Source organism: Caenorhabditis elegans, chromosome V, assembly GCF_000002985.6.
Source record: "Caenorhabditis elegans chromosome V".
Lineage (NCBI taxonomy): Eukaryota > Metazoa > Nematoda > Chromadorea > Rhabditida > Rhabditidae > Caenorhabditis > Caenorhabditis elegans.
In genome coordinates, this window is record NC_003283.11 from 12,695,478 (window position 1) to 12,710,814 (window position 15,337).

A 15,337-nucleotide genomic window follows, 5' to 3' on the forward strand; every position below is an offset into this window, starting at 1 on the left:
TTTCTTGTCTTTCAGTACACGAATTTTCTTTGCGGTGCTTTCTGAAATTTGTTTTAATAAAAATTAACATTAGAAAAAATGCGGCTGTGAAAAATCAGGGAGGATATTTATTCCCTATTGATCCCAAACACTTGACTCTTGGGAATAAATTGGAACTTTCCCTCATATTTTATTGTGTTTAATAAAACTGTGGATATGTAATATGACAGCGGTGTACCACATTCATATGAATTCATCCCATACGTGGTATGCTAACCCAGATTACTGTACTTGTTCGTCCAATTCGACCGCTCAACTTTCTTGGTTAAAACGGATACGTGTAGACCGAGTTGATGTGTTCGAATTGACAAATTAACTTTTCGGGTTTTAAACTCGGCTTTCATCAAATCTTCGAAGCTACTCCATTTGTTCCGAACCTAGTGTGCATGAGCGATGAAGCGGAACGATGAATTAAATGGCTCATTTGTGTTCAACTATAGTACCTAACCCAAGAGCATGCAAAACATCCCAGTTTATCTAGAACATAAATGTAGTCCATATAAATCTATCTCTCCGTATTCCTTTTTCATTTTTCATATCTGCATATTTTTATACACACATGGCGAGCCTACGTGTGAGGGTATGGCTCAGATGGACGAGGAAGAACAGTAGAAGCAGGAGAAGAAAAAGGCGAAAAGAAGAAGAAGAGGCGCTGTCTCTATTTTCCTCAGCCGCCTTTTTCTTCATTTCTTTTCTCTTTTCTCCATCTTTTCTCCCGGTTTTCAGACGCATCTAAATTGGTTTGTTGTAGCTTGTTGTGCCTGTCGTCCTTGCACAAAATATTCCCAAATATTCACATACACATTCACTCACCTGCACAATTATTCCTCTCGATGAAGAGATTCGTAGAACTTTTTGAGAGTGAGTCATTCTAGATGTTATTTAGGAGCAAAAATATAAAATCTCCTCATTAATCAAACAAAATTCAGTTGTCGCTTCTTACGCTGACATTGGAACAGATGTGCCCGACGAAAAACCATTACTTCCAATGGAAACTGTTTTTCTAGCAATTCTTCTTATAATCTTCTACTATAAGCTTTTTATCGTAAGTAATTTGAAAAGAAAAGAACGTTTTGATAAAATAATCGATGTTCAGACTATCGGCTGCTCAATTTTCGAATGGATTTACTCGACGGAACTACAAAATCAATTCTCAAAAACCCTGGCTCTTGAAGATGATGATTTTCAACAGCCAGAGTTCATACGACACGTGAAAAAATCGAATTGTTCCCGAAAGTAGACAAGTAATTGTTGAAGATCCCGATTTTTGTCCGGGAGAATGAATAATTCTAAGAATTATTCAAAAACATACACTTTATGGGTCAAATAAACTGTTTTGTTTTAAAATAATAAAAAAATCAAGCAAAATATGAAAAGAAAATAAGAAAAACAACGAAAAACAAGATCTGATCGAGAGAAAGAAAACGAGAGGAAGTACTGTGTCAAAGGGACATATCCTTATGTATATGATTGGTCTCACCACGATTTCAGCTGCTACGGTAGATTGTTTTCGAATTTTAATTGATTTTTGCTTTTTTTTTTCATTTTTTTAATACTTATTTTTACAGAATTGCGATGTTTTTTTTTTACTTCCAGAGTTTTTTTTTCTCAAACAGTAAAATATTTAATACAAAGCATTCTGTGTTTATTTGAAGAATTCGCAATAATCTTGCGGGAGTACTGGGCCTCTGTGCAGTAATATAATTTTTTAAATTTTTATGTAAAGAAAAATACGTTTTTTAAAAATAAATTTACTGGGAAAAAATTCGATTTCCGAAATTCTCGATCCAAAAAATGTAAAACTAAGATTGACAATGGCTACTTTAATTATTCTTTTGAGTTCTCCGAGATAATTTTAACAGTTTTTACATCAATTCATTTGAAATTATATTATTTCGACTATCATGTATATTTTTAATTTCATTTTTTTTCGTTCAAATTCAGAAAATGTTCGCTAAAAGTCTGCCTCTTTTCTTCTAATTTTGCCCAAAGAAACAATGTTGGAAACGCGCTCCACGGAACATTATTCCTTCCATTTGTTTTGTTTGTGATCATGAGATGCATTCACCACACCATTTTAAGCAATATAAAATATTTTATGCTTATGTAAATCTTCAAATCTTCAATTTCATTTTTTAGAAATTCGTGAGCATTCAATCTCTCGAATTTCTGCGTCGATTAGAATATCTCGTAATCATTGCGAAATAGTGCCTTCGGTTGTTTATCTGTGACTCATTGTAATTTCTTCTCTATTTCGTCACTTTTCTCTATAAAAGCGGGGCTGAAATGTTATTATTTCTCTCGAAAGTTCTTGCTAACTCCATTTTTATCCACTTTTCAGCTATAATCTCAACGAAATGTCGATCAGCTGGGGAGCTCAATATCCAAAATTGAAAACTAATCTTCGATTGGGGATTAATCGATTGCAACTTCTCGGAAAGAAAAAGACCGAAATGGCAATGAAAGCAAGAACTGAAATTGCTGATTATATCGCAGGTATGTTTTTTGTTTGTGAATTTATGAAAGTTAATCAATATTCTTAAATTTTCAGCCAACAAACCGGATCGTGCACGTATTCGTGTTGAGCATATTATCAGAGAAGATTATGTTGTGGAAGCTTTTGAAATTCTTGAAATGTACTGTGATCTCTTGCTGGCTCGATTCGGGCTCATCGAACAAATGAAAACTTTGGACGATGGAATCGCTGAGGCAGTAATCAGTATTATGTGGGCAGCTCCTCGTCTAGCAACTGATATTGCTGAATTCAAGACAATCAGTGATCAATTAACTATAAAATATGGGAAGCCGTTTGCTGAAGCAGCTCGTGCAAATCAATTAGAATTTCCGGCAAGAGTGAATCCGAAGATTATATCCAAATTGGGAGCTGCTGCTCCACCAAAACTGTTAGTTGAACGTTACATGATTGAAATTGCTGCGGCCGCTGGAGTTCCATTTGTACCTGATCCAGATGTCATGAGAGAAGATGAGGTTCATCAAGCAGAACAGATTCTAATTGATTTCAAGAATGCTGGAGGAAATGGGCCATCAGGACCTGATGGACCACCACCGCCACCAAGTAATGTAAGTGATTCTCTAGTTAATATTCTAAAAATCACCAAAAATGTGCTCAAATGAACTAATTTCGTAATAATCCGCGAAAATTTTTTAATGACGGTTCAAAATGTCTAAATTTCAAATTATCAGCTATTTAGTAGTTTATCACATTATTTTGGTAATTAAAGTACATTTAAAGTCGATAAGCGACCAAATGACATCGAAATTGGTTATTTTTGGGCTTTAAGCAATGGCATCATGCGAGATAAACGACTCAAATTGCAATAAAAAATGATAATTAAATAAAACTTAGTTTCCAACAGCTGTGGCACGGTAAAGTTGGCCAATTTTAAGATTTAACTAAAATTAGCTCAATTTTTCAAAATATTGAATCGCCATAAATAATTTTAGAAACATTTTTCGAGAACTTTCATTACGAAATTTCTTCATTTGATTATTTTGAGCTTATACTTTTCAAAAATACCCCAAACTTAAAAATATATTTCAGCCATATGGAGGATCCGGAAATGATAATGGAAGTAGCGGTGGTGGCGGCGGATATGGATGGAATCTTGAAAATCAATCAGCAATCGGATCTGGAGTTATGCCTCATGGAACAGCAATTGGAGGAGGTGTTCAACCAGTTTCTAACTTCATTCCACCACCACCAAATCGTCATCCAAATGAGCCACCACAAGGTAATTTATTTCAAATTTTTTATGAAGTTTGCATGAAATTTCGAGCTTAGACATCGTTCCAAAATATATATTTGTAGCTTTGATTATAGTTATAGGCTTAAAGTTGTTTTAAAAGTATAAAAACAAGTAATTTTATAGATGACGAGAACATTTATGATCATATACCCGACGTGTCCGGTATGTAAGTGTGTCCATGTATTTTGTTCGGTGTTTTTTTGTTGGTTCCATGTCATGCTCTGATTTTAATTTTAATTTCCTATATTTCCTCTGTCGCGATCAGTTACGTTTGAAAAGTTTGCAGAATTAAGCTTCAAGTTCAAGTCAAAATAGTGGTTTTTTTTTTCAAAATGTTTGTTTGGGAAAACTTTTCTATCCGATATTTAAAATAAAAATAAAAATTATCTTTTTCTGGAACCAGTCAAAACATTTAAAAATAAGTTCTGGTAAAGTTGTCCATCGTTTATACCAAAACAAACACAAAAAAATTATTTTCAAATATTTTACCTCTTACATTTTCAACTGTGTTGTATTAATTTGTTTAAAAAAATTCAAAAATCAAAAATGATTTCTGGAATTTCAGGAGGAAACATTTACGAGGTACCAAGTCGAGATCACTATGATTTTCCACCTGATGCATTCAACGAGGAGCCACCGAAGTACTTTGATATCTAAAAAAAATTCATTTAGTAATAATATTATTTTTAGGACAAATCCAACTACTGGCGTCATCAATTTACCTAAAATCGGACCAAATGGATTACCAATCTATCCAGGACAACAGCAACCAAAGGGACCGGGCGGTGCACAAGCATATCCAGCTCTTTCTCAACGGGTTAGTTTTCCGTTTTATAATTTTTTTATTGAGAAAGCTCAAATGAAACACCATTGAGTTTTAACGATGGATTACTGTAATAGGATTTTGGTTTGAAAATTAATTTAAAAAATGGTCAAAATTGAGGGTTTCTGAAATTGTAGTCTCCGCCCATTTCTAACCCTTTATAAAAGGAAGAAAATTGGAACCGAGCAGATGCAATCCCAGAAAGTCGTAAATCTTTTCACGATGAAACTGAAAAAGTCGAGATATGGACGATCAAAGTTCTAGTAGATTTCTTCCTCGTTTTTGTCTTTTAGTTGTGTTATCCTTTTCAACTCGATTCCTTCGTTCCACTATTATCTGATTGTTTTTTCTATGTTTTGTTCTATTCCGGGGATTTGGTAGTTATATATCGGCATTTCACGTTGAAATGTTCATTTTTTATCTAGAAGGTTAATTTTTTCTGGTCGATTGTTTGCAGATTCAAGGCACACAAACGCTAACAATTTTTGAAAGCCTTAATCGACATCATTTCCATTGTTATTTGAGTTAGTTGTTGATACATGACGACAACTCAAGAAGCCCGATAACTTCATCTCGTGCGGTCCATTATGCTTTAGGTTTAGATGGGTTGTTCCTCATCATTCCATTTTTGTTCAGTCGTGCGTAACGTTGAATTCCAGAACCACACTTCCTTATTCATGCCAATTCACTTTACCCTGAAAATGGCTGAAAGCATGCTTGTGGAGTACACGTACGTACAGAATTGTCTTTTTCTCCAATTTTGGCCTTTTTTATTTTCTAGCATGAAATAATTCCCTTCGGGGAATCGTTCACACACACACATGTGATTCTTTTGTGGATGTGCAGTTGAAGGGATGAAAAATCGCATCGTTGACGCTTTTTTTGCGCATTGTTTCTCAGAAATGAAACGAAATATTGTTTTCGTCAAGTTGTGTAGTAAATTTTTAAAATTCTATGATAGTCAAAATTAGAATCCACACAATGAATTCAGCAATCGAAGCTTAAGATAATGAATTTTAGAGAATAAACAATAGCAATACACATTTGTATTACTGTATTAGCGATTCCCATATCTTAATAGTTCATGAAAATTAGTGATTGGCAATGCTTTCGAACTCAATGTGTTTTCTGCAAAAGGAACTTTTTGAGTTTTGGTCCCAAGACGATGTATTTTCTTGTCTAGACTTCTCCAAAATACATTTTCAAACCTAAACACTTTGGCTGATTCAACGATTCTGAGTATATAAGTCTTCTAAATCAACAATATTTCGATAGCTTATGTCCATTCCAAAGAAGTTTGATTCAGAGCTGTCAGTTCAGATCAGTTCGTCCTACCGTATGTCATACTTTTGAACAAATATATTTTTATTCTCTGGCAGGTCTTCCGGAGCAGAATGTTCTTTCACGTTGTTGTGCTCGTTTTCCAGTAAATTTGTTTTTCAAGCATTTTTCTTGTCTGGGATGTGAAGAGCATTTCATGAGGCCGAGTTTATTTACTTCCCGATTCCAACTGTATTGCACTTTACGATTAGTCGTACTCCTTCCAATTGTCTCCCTTTCGAGTGACATGTTCTTTTTTCTTTCTTAGGATCTCCTTCTGCACGTTGTCCCGTCTTCTTCTTTTTAGTCATTTCTTGGTGGTTCTTCTACCAGTGTGTCGCAATGCAACCAGCAGCCCATCTAATTCAATTTGTCTTGACACGTCGACGAGGATGGGCTCAGGCTCATTGGAGCATCTACAAAAAGATGTGTGCGCGCGTGTGAAAATAGATGCGAGAGGTTGTTCTCGGGGCCCCCAATTTTTTGCGTCTTTCTGTAAGGATATATCAAATTTTTGTGCAACCATGTGTTTCTATCGTCTCCAGTCTCTCATCATTCGTCTTTTTGATATATTTATGTCATCATCATTCTTTGTCGCTCATGGCGCCGCTTACACAAAAACAATTAGCAATGGCGAGAAATTTTATTAAAAATTGGGAGCGCCCTTCCCATTCCTTCTTCGTGGAGCATGTGAGCGAATTCTGCGATGAGCCATGTGCGGAGTTTCTGGACAAAACATGGCCATAAAAATGTTCCCACTGCTTTTCCAGATCTCATCATCTAAACTTCCGTCTTCAGGGTTTTTATTTGTATTTGAAAATTTTTTTGTATTATCGTGCAAAAGCCCACGCATGCAATTGAGTTGGATCGGAAGCTCCCTGCATCCATTTTTATTTCTGACCATTTCGCCTCCCTGGATCTTGATCATAAAATTAAGAATTCTCCCGTCATATTCTCATTTCTTCGTAAAAAGTATAAAATTCTACTCATTCCTAGAGTAACATTCCAAAAGAATTCCCTCCCTCACACAAAGATCATCCCGTTAATCTACTCGAATTGGAGTTTCTTCAAATTGTATCATTTTTTTGTTTCCTAATCCATCTAAGAGAAAGTCATTTTTAATTGAGACTTCCAAAATTTCGCAGATCATCTCTGAATTTTCATTTTCATAAACTCGGAAAGTGCACTACAAAATACGCACGCACGTATAATTTATGGGGCAGTTTCTTCTTATGCTCCTCCTTCTTCCTCGTTTTCTCAATTTCATCTCTTGGGACCAATTGCTTTCAGGAACTTTTATGCACACAGAATGCCACCACAATGTGGTCCAATTCTACATCATTACATTAAAATTGGGTCTTAGATTCAGTTTTGCAACTTTTTTTGTTGCTTCTTCCAGCAGTTTCCAGTAATTTCATATTGATCTAACCTCGGTCAAAGAATGTTGGGGCGCCTAAAAAGATGTTGATAGCATCTTACCACAAAGTTCAAACCACAATTTTTTGCACATCTTTCTCAGTAGATGCTCCTAGTTTGGCGAAAGCGAAAAACTCGCAGTTTCGGTTGGTTAGGCGGCTATCGAATCAAATTGTGTGAGGCACGGGATACCTAATGTGCTAAACTCTGAATTCTCAATGAATCTTCAATACGTCAGGTGACAACTATGTCTAGAATCTGGCTCCCAATTGTTTAATATTCGAGTGGATACGAACTTCGAGCTAAAAGATCTCGAGACTATTTAAAATTGCAAATTGTCACTTTTGGAAACTAGAAATTTTCGTTGGTTTTTCACTTGACTGTTGACGTCTACTTTTTTAATTTTATCTCCAATTCTACCCATTTTCTTCATTGTCCCATCTTCCTTTTTCTCAGTTTTCCAATTACTGAAAGAGCGAACTCTTCTCTTTGCCTCGTTTCCCGCCTACACACACATTCACTATTCGAGATTGTTTTGAAGTTTTCGTTCTTCTTCTCCTTTTGCTCTTTTCGTTCAACTTCTACCTCCGAATTTTGTTCAGAGCTCCTAATATGTTGCTATTGACGCGTACAAAGACGTTATCAGCATCTGAATCATCTCGTAAAAAGTCGAAATCAGTGAAAAGATGCTCATCTTGCAAGCGACCAAATAGTACTCGCCGATCAAAGACGCCCGATCCGAATTCTGAAAAAGAAAAAGTTCGCAATCGTAGTGGATCTTCTTCTAAAAAAGAGAAAAAGGTTTAGAATTTCAACCAATAAAGAAAATTTAAAAATTAACATTAAATTTTAATTCCTTTTAAATAAAATTATTTCAGAACTCGCTGGTAAATCCGAATCTTCAACCAAATCACCCAACTGCTCCACCACAGTCACTTCGTAAACCTGACGATTTTTCCGGTGAGATTTTTGAATTTTAATCTAACTCAGAAGCTGAAAAATAAAAAAATAAAAAAATTTGAGTGTAAAAATAATATTCCAAATTCCAGATCTCTCTTTCCCGGAGCCACCAAGTTCATTTGTTGGAGGAAACAATAAGCCAGGAGGTCCAGGAGGAAACAACGGAGGAGGTGCTGGAAATGGTGGATTCGACGATTTTGATGATTTGGCTCGCCGTTTCGAAGAACTGAAAAAGATTAAGTAATCATCACCCGACGTTCCATTCCTTATTAACTATTTGTTTCTCTTCCACCCAATTTTTTTTTCACGTGTCTTTTTTTGTATCATAAATGAGACCCCCAAAAACGCCTGTTTCTTGTGCATAGCTTAAAACCCCTTTCTCATTGATTATCCATTGTATACTCTCATTATCCGAAAAACCTTTGCACATTCATCAAACTAGGTTTTGAGAATAAATTTAATTGCACAAATTATTTGAAACTCATTGGACAAACTTTCTTGTCGATTAACTCAATGCTTTGCTTATATTTCATACAATTCAGAATTTTCAAAAGTATTTTTCTACAAGGAAATTATCAGATCAAAAATGCTGGTCGAAGAAGAACCACCACCAGAGAATGAAGAAAATATGGATATCGAAATTTCAAAGTCCACAAATAATCAATTCAAAATCGAATCATTTCTTTGTCAACGAGAGATTGGAAGTGTTAAAAGTGTTGTAAAAACATTTGTAAGCTTTCATTGTAATTATGTATGTGAGTAAAGTTCCTACAATCAGAAAAGAATTGTATAAAATTTAGATTATTTATTTAAAAACACAAATAGTTTCTGTTTTGGATTTGTTTTATAACCGTAAAGATTTTGAGCCCAAGTAAGTTCTACAACAAAGAAACTATAAATAGTAGGATCTTAAAAGACCAAAAGAAAACATTAATTTTTCCATAAAAATTGCAGAAAATGCCCAGCCCAGATGACGAGCTCCGTTATTTTCTTATCAATCAAGCATTTTTCTATATTTTTACATTCATTTTTGTTTGGAAAAAAAAATCAATTTCCGTAAATACCGGAAATATCAGTTGCAAAGTTGTTATGTATTTCTCTACAAAATTCAATTTTTCAGAGACCAGATTTCCAACATCGTCCATTTTGTCAAAAAGATGTTCGTGAACATACAGGATGCATCAATGCTCTTCAATTCTCACACAATGATCGATTTTTAGCCAGTGGTTGAAACTTTTGAAAACATTTAACCTTACACACTTTAAAATTCAGGTGGAGATGACATGCATGGACGAGTCTGGAATGTCGATGAACTTATGGTTAGAAAAACGCCAAAACCGATAGGTGTAATGGAACATCCACATAGATCAAACATTTTCTCTCTGGAATTCGATTTGGAGTATGTTGAAATTTGTAATAACTGAATATGATTGGATACATTTCAGGAATAGATTTTTGTATTCCGGTGAACGTTGGGGAACTGTCATCAAGCATGATATCGAAACAAAGCAATCGATTTATGTTGCAAATGAAAATAATAATAGAGGAGACGTATATCATATGGATCAACATGTTCGTTTTTATTTTAAATTAATTAAAGGAGGAGACTTTGCTTTTTAGGCCCAAAATTACCGAATTTTGTAATTTTGAAAAATCTTTTTAAAAATGCCTATTATTAACAAAATCTCAAATTTTGTTAACTTGACAAAATCAAAACTTGCGGAAATAAGTTTTAATTGATTTTCATCCTTTAATTCATATTTTGGAAATTTATTGCATGCTGTTTCGTTGAATTAGACGCCTTTCAATCAATATGCACAAATACTATAAAATTTCACCAATTGAACGAAAATGTAAATAAATCAGCGAATAAATTACCAGGTTTTTTTTTGCCAAAACCGCCATAACTTTTCTGATAAATTTTCCTTCGGCAGTTTTGGACCATTCTGGGTCTAAAAAAAGCAGTCTCAGATTTCGGTATTCCACCTTAAAATAATTAATTATTATTTCATTTTCAGCCAACTGATAATACCCTTATTGTGGTTACACGTGCCAAATTGGTTTCTTTCATCGATAATAGAGATCGTCAGAATCCAATTTCGTTGGTTTTACCTGCTAATTCTGGAAAGAATTTCTACACAGCTGAGTTCCATCCAGAAACTCCAGCTCTCATTCTTGTCAATTCGGAGACTGGTGGACCGAATGTTTTTGATCGTAGAATGCAAGCCAGGTTTTTTTTATTATCCAAAGGCGAAATTGTTCGATTTTCGCTTAAAAAATACGGTATTTGCTCGACTCGACAAATTTTTAAAGATTACTGTAATGTCAAACTAACGTAGATGTTGACTTGTAATCGATTTTTTACCCTTATTCAATAAAAATGTGTTTGGTAATCGATGAAAATTCCACAGCAACGAAAATTTGTAATTACAGTAATATTTAAAGACGCACGCCTTTTTTGCATTTTTTGCAGGCCGGTCTACCAGAGATCTATGTTTAAAGGATTGCCACAAGAAAATACGGAATGGATGGGAAGTCTGTGGAGTCCATCTGGAAATCAATTCATGTCGATTCGAAGAGGCAAATGCCCATTGTACTTTGATGTATAGTTTAAATAATAATTTTAAAATTTCATTGTTTTTATTTCAGTTTATCAGTCAACGATGCTTTGTGCTGAAATCCGATCATAATCCCAATGGATACTGTAATATAAAAACAATTAAATCTATGACATTCATCGATGATTACACAGTTGCTACGGGTAGTGATCACTGGGGAATTCATATCTGGAAATTACCACGAGCTAATGATTCTTACGGATTTACTCAAATTGGTCATGATGAAGAAGAAATGCCATCAGAAATATTCATTGAGAAAGAACTTACAGTACTACGAGGTCATCGTTCAGTTCCAAATCAGGTTCGATTCTCACAACACAACAATTTGCTGGTATCTTCTGGTGTCGAAAACTCATTCAAACTTTGGTCTGATCATCGACTTCCATGGTCTTATGATCTTCCATTTGAACGTAGACCACATGGAACTTATGATTTGAGTGCGGAAGAAGAGTGCTTACGAGAAATGGAGGAACGAAGGGTGGTGGAAGATGCACTGGATCTTAATGGAGAAATGGATGGAAGAGCCTGTTGGAGAGACATTTTCGGTGGTGATGCACGTACTGCTGAAGATAGAGACACGCTGGAAATGTTTGATCCACGTGGTCACGGTGACGACGAGGAAGATGTTGAAGAAAGTAGTTCCGAAGATTCTGATGATATGATGGACAATGAGGCAGACGATAATCATTATTTCAGAAGACGAAGAGGACCATTACAATTGTTTGTTGTAAGGTTTTTATTTAAGCAATGAATCTACTTTTAATTAAGCTGTTACAGCGCGCTGGAGAAGAACACTTGGCTCGAATGTTGGAAGAACATGATGGTAAGTGAACGGTTTACTACATTCTGGTCATCATTTCTTTTTTTCTAAGGAGTTGAGAATGACTTGTTGGAAGAGTTGTTCAACATGAGAAGAAGGTTTCGCGAGGAAAGTTCTGATGAGGATGATTCCGGAGATGACGGAGAAAATGGAGATGAAAACGATAATGAAAATGATAACATTGAATCTTCATCAAGTAACTCCGACTCGAGTGATGCCAGCGAAGTTGGGGACTTGATGGACTTTGATGGAGATGATGAGGAAGAAGATGAAGGTGACGATGAAGCTGCAATTGAAGAACAAGACAGTGATAGTGAAGCCTGATGATATTGACTTTTTTCCTAAATTCCACCCCCATATCTGTATAACTTTGTATAATTTTCCAATATATTTTTTGTAAAATTTTGTTTTCCTCATCTCAGAAATCCCACTCGATTCTCATTTTCCCGTTGGACATTCGTGTATTGAAATTTGACACATCAAACGATAATATCAATGCAAATAAACTGAAATTTTTTTCCTGATGGTTCAGTTTTAATATTTGAGACGCTTGAACATTAGGTGGACGGTCAGTGGTGAAACGATTGCAGGTGGAGTAGCGTGAAGGGGGATTTCGTTTCAGAAAATTCGAAATTGTCGTAAATACAAAAAATACGAAAAAAGAAAAACGGGAAAAATTGAGAGACAATGGAAAATCTAACTTTAAAAGAGTGATTTTTCAATTTTGGGTAAATTTTCATTTTTGAATTGCCTCCAAAATGAAATTTGTGACCAATCAGAGATTCGCTGTGCCCACTTTTGAACCAATCAGATGGAGTGTGCAGAGTTCGAAGATTCTGAATGGTCCAAAAATGGGCGTGGCTTCTCATTTTGGAGGGAATTCAAACAATTTAGCCAATATTGAAAAATCACTTTTTTAAGTTAGATTTTTAGGACCGAAATTCCCATTCACGTCACAACAAACAATTCCTATGGTGCGAACATGGTCAAGTATCAAAATAAAACATTTAAAAAATGTTTGGAAAATTTTTTATTTCGAGGCGAAAAGTTGTGAAAAAAATGCATATTTTCTTGAAAGGTTTTATTATGATATAATACTTGTTCATTTTAATTTAGTACCATATTTGAGGTATGAATCATGCAAAAATTTTATTCATCCATTTAATTTCAAAACAGCGTAAAATACAGTTCCTCATTTCAATAACTCAACATCTTTCCTCCTCTTAACACAAATCTCCATAGCAACTCAAGAAGATTCGTCAGAAACTCACATGATTCGTAATATTTTGTTGACAATTAAATCCCAAAAGACTATTGATTACGCAGTTTTCGTTTCTCATTTCATTTCCTCTCAACACACAATTAGTGCCGATTTCCCAAAACGAGTAATCTCTGCTTCATTTCAATTTTGGTTATTTCCTATTAACTCAACGAGAAATGTCCGTTTTTTGTTGTTTTTCGAAGCTTTTCATGCGAGAACAAGCGGAAAAAATTGTTCCCGTTGAAACGGAAACACCTGTATTTCCACTTCTGGATCTTCCAATTATTGTAACCAGAGAAGTCATCAAACTACTGGATCCAATAGATTTGTTAGTTTTTTTTAACGGGGCGGAAATGAATCTCGTACTTTCCCGTACAGAATCGGAAAATTTTGGTGGAAAAAAGTTCTTACAATGTTATCAAAACCAATTTTCAATTAAAAAGTACACCTCATGGGGCTTTATTCCGAAATACCTTCATCTTATTATAGGGACGCAAAAAAACCCATTTAAAAAAATGCAAACGCGCTTTACGACCAATTGATAACTCCGCCCCCGATCCATGGGTCTCGTTAGGAACATGGCGGCGAGACAGGGGATTCAAACGTTTTCAATTAGTTTCGCCTGTTTCGTCAGTTTTCAAACGAATTGAATTTAAGGTTTTACCGCCAGATACCTAACGAGATCCAGTGTTTGCAGGCGGAGCACCTCCAATATACCATGGAGCTGGCCATTTGACCACGCTTCTACATCCTTTCCAAATGTTTTGTTTCACAATTATATGTTTTTAGTATTTCTACCTCACTGGCAAGTAAAACAACGAATCATATTTGCAAATCTATTCACACGGCGAAAAAACTTCCTGTCTCAATAAATATGAATGTTGCTGTTAGAGATAAAAATGCAGAAATCAAAATGTCAATCGAAGAATCGCCAAACGTTCTTTGGGTATTCCATTTTACGCAGGATAATCATGTAAAGGAGAGAGAAGTAATGAATGATATTTATATTCTAATGTGGGCTGAATCGGATAAGTTGAACAAAAAGGAACTATTCAAGTATGGAGATGTTATATATGAATCAACAAGGTGAGTATTTGATCTTGTACAAAAATGCGATAGGGTTGCATGAAAAGCTGAACCGATAGGCGGAGTGAATATATGCATATCTTTCACCATGACGCTTTAGCTAAAAAACACGCGTTCTTTAAAAGTTCATTTTGGTTAGTCTGTGCAAGCGGGTGTGAAACGCTTTTATTACGCCTCAATCGATTGAGTTGTCAAACTCAAATATTTCAAATAGTAATTTAATGATACCAACTTATTGCATTCAATTAATTATGTATAATATATTTGAAAGGACAACTCGAAAAGTTCGTGCTATTGAACTCTTCACAAGTGATGTACTAACTGCAGTCAAACAATGGATTGATTATTTAATGGAACTATTTCGAATCAAACTAGAAACACTGTTTATTGGATCGAAAGTCAATAAGGCGAATCTTGATAAAGTTTTGAGCCTTTTCAATGAAAATCTACCACCAGAAGACTTTATTTTTGCTTCTTATCGAAAAAATGATGATTTCTACCCAATGATTCTCGATAAACAAAATGCAACAAAGAACTTGACTCTGAGATTAAATGCATTCGAAGAATTTCATTATGATTTGAGTCGTTTCGAATATGATTCATTGGAAATCAAGCATGCATGCTGGGTAAAATTCAGTCAATTATATGATTTAAAATGCAAGTCAATTGCTCTAAGATGCACAAAGTTCGAAAGGAATGACTTGAAAGAATTAATCAGAAAATGGCGAGCAGGATGGACGCCCAAGTGGGAAAGCCTTTACATCAAGTTTTGGTCTTTTGTTAATGTTTTTGAATGTGTTGAAGGAGATTATGATATCATTGCAACTAGACAGAGAAACGAAATTAATTTGTGAGTTTTCTTTTACTGTAAAAATCAACTCAAACTTTGATTGCAGGGAATCTCAAATCCAATTGTATAGATTTCAACTCGGATATGTTTGCTCGCCAAAAAAGATGATAATGCTGTATGGTTTTCATATAGTTCGGGAAAATCGAGATGTCGCATCAATATTAATGGTCGACGATGAGATGGCAATGTTTTATGTTCAGAAAATGGATGACGATTTACTTGAAATCAATTTACATGCCGATATGTTCGAAAGGAAACAATAATAAATTTAGGAATTTATTGAGAAAGATCCGAATTCACATTTGATTACTTATACGAGAGTCTTTTTTCATCGCATCATCCGTAAATTTTCTTTGATATAGCTTCATATAAGATAA

General features: G+C 34.8%; 4 protein-coding genes across 9 annotated transcripts; all 4 read left to right on the top strand.

Annotated features, from left to right (window-relative positions):
• The first annotated feature begins 790 nt into the window (after positions 1 to 790).
• K10C8.4 (uncharacterized protein) lies at positions 791 to 1,385 on the top strand. The gene is made up of 3 exons (NM_001028878.7): positions 791 to 900; positions 969 to 1,084; positions 1,136 to 1,385. The coding sequence occupies exons 1-3, from the start codon at positions 873 to 875 to the stop codon at positions 1,277 to 1,279; spliced, it is 288 nt and encodes a 95-aa protein (NP_001024049.2). The 5' UTR covers positions 791 to 872; the 3' UTR covers positions 1,280 to 1,385.
• Positions 1,386 to 2,380: 995 nt separating this feature from the next.
• On the top strand, positions 2,381 to 8,792 carry istr-1 (IST1 homolog). 3 transcript variants are annotated; one of them, NM_073769.7, is made up of 8 exons: positions 2,381 to 2,535; positions 2,591 to 3,120; positions 3,602 to 3,791; positions 3,930 to 3,968; positions 4,372 to 4,447; positions 4,497 to 4,623; positions 8,244 to 8,325; positions 8,415 to 8,792. In NM_073769.7, the coding sequence occupies exons 1-8, from the start codon at positions 2,397 to 2,399 to the stop codon at positions 8,567 to 8,569; spliced, it is 1,338 nt and encodes a 445-aa protein (NP_506170.2). In that variant the 5' UTR covers positions 2,381 to 2,396; the 3' UTR covers positions 8,570 to 8,792. The 3 variants fall into 3 exon arrangements, with proteins under 3 accessions (NP_506170.2, NP_001122975.1, NP_001122974.1); NM_001129503.3 differs by lacking the exon at positions 3,930 to 3,968; NM_001129502.4 differs by lacking the exons at positions 2,381 to 2,535; positions 2,591 to 3,120; positions 3,602 to 3,791; ... (1 more) ...; positions 4,372 to 4,447; positions 4,497 to 4,623 and adding an exon at positions 7,966 to 8,166.
• Positions 8,793 to 8,899: 107 nt separating this feature from the next.
• Positions 8,900 to 12,289, top strand: R11D1.1 (WD_REPEATS_REGION domain-containing protein). Of its 4 annotated transcripts, none has more exons than NM_001276945.4 (9): positions 8,900 to 9,055; positions 9,446 to 9,551; positions 9,598 to 9,724; positions 9,771 to 9,897; positions 10,344 to 10,555; positions 10,799 to 10,928; positions 10,975 to 11,670; positions 11,721 to 11,766; positions 11,816 to 12,285. In NM_001276945.4, the coding sequence occupies exons 1-9, from the start codon at positions 8,912 to 8,914 to the stop codon at positions 12,085 to 12,087; spliced, it is 1,860 nt and encodes a 619-aa protein (NP_001263874.1). In that variant the 5' UTR covers positions 8,900 to 8,911; the 3' UTR covers positions 12,088 to 12,285. The 4 variants fall into 4 exon arrangements, with proteins under 4 accessions (NP_001263874.1, NP_506171.2, NP_001379144.1 ...); NM_073770.7 differs by having other exon boundaries at positions 8,905 to 9,055; positions 11,712 to 11,766; positions 11,816 to 12,280; NM_001392630.1 differs by having other exon boundaries at positions 8,905 to 9,055; positions 9,446 to 9,548; positions 11,712 to 11,766; positions 11,816 to 12,279.
• Positions 12,290 to 13,127: 838 nt separating this feature from the next.
• On the top strand, positions 13,128 to 15,328 carry R11D1.2 (F-box domain-containing protein). The gene is made up of 4 exons (NM_073772.4): positions 13,128 to 13,352; positions 13,814 to 14,110; positions 14,382 to 14,960; positions 15,007 to 15,328. The coding sequence occupies exons 1-4, from the start codon at positions 13,201 to 13,203 to the stop codon at positions 15,221 to 15,223; spliced, it is 1,245 nt and encodes a 414-aa protein (NP_506173.2). The 5' UTR covers positions 13,128 to 13,200; the 3' UTR covers positions 15,224 to 15,328.
• Positions 15,329 to 15,337: the final 9 nt, after the last annotated feature.

Bases quoted from the DNA above. Each gene is read 5' to 3' on its own strand.
- K10C8.4 (NM_001028878.7), top strand. From the start codon at position 873: ATGAAGAGATTCGTAGAACTTTTTGAGA. The intron at 901-968 runs GTGAGTCATTCT...AACAAAATTCAG, and splicing joins ATTCGTAGAACTTTTTGAGA to TTGTCGCTTCTTACGCTGAC. The intron at 1,085-1,135 runs GTAAGTAATTTG...ATCGATGTTCAG, and splicing joins TCTACTATAAGCTTTTTATC to ACTATCGGCTGCTCAATTTT.
- istr-1 (NM_073769.7), top strand. From the start codon at position 2,397: ATGTCGATCAGCTGGGGAGCTCAATATCCAAAATTGAAAACTAATCTT. The intron at 2,536-2,590 runs GTATGTTTTTTG...TTAAATTTTCAG, and splicing joins AATTGCTGATTATATCGCAG to CCAACAAACCGGATCGTGCA. The intron at 3,969-4,371 runs GTATGTAAGTGT...CTGGAATTTCAG, and splicing joins TCATATACCCGACGTGTCCG to GAGGAAACATTTACGAGGTA.
- R11D1.1 (NM_073770.7), top strand. From the start codon at position 8,912: ATGCTGGTCGAAGAAGAACCACCACCAGAGAATGAAGAAAATATGGAT. The intron at 9,552-9,597 runs GTTGAAACTTTT...TTTAAAATTCAG, and splicing joins TGATCGATTTTTAGCCAGTG to GTGGAGATGACATGCATGGA. The intron at 11,767-11,815 runs GTAAGTGAACGG...TTTTTTTCTAAG, and splicing joins AATGTTGGAAGAACATGATG to GAGTTGAGAATGACTTGTTG.
- R11D1.2 (NM_073772.4), top strand. From the start codon at position 13,201: ATGTCCGTTTTTTGTTGTTTTTCGAAGCTTTTCATGCGAGAACAAGCG. The intron at 13,353-13,813 runs GTTAGTTTTTTT...ATATGTTTTTAG, and splicing joins CTACTGGATCCAATAGATTT to TATTTCTACCTCACTGGCAA. The intron at 14,961-15,006 runs GTGAGTTTTCTT...CTTTGATTGCAG, and splicing joins CAGAGAAACGAAATTAATTT to GGAATCTCAAATCCAATTGT.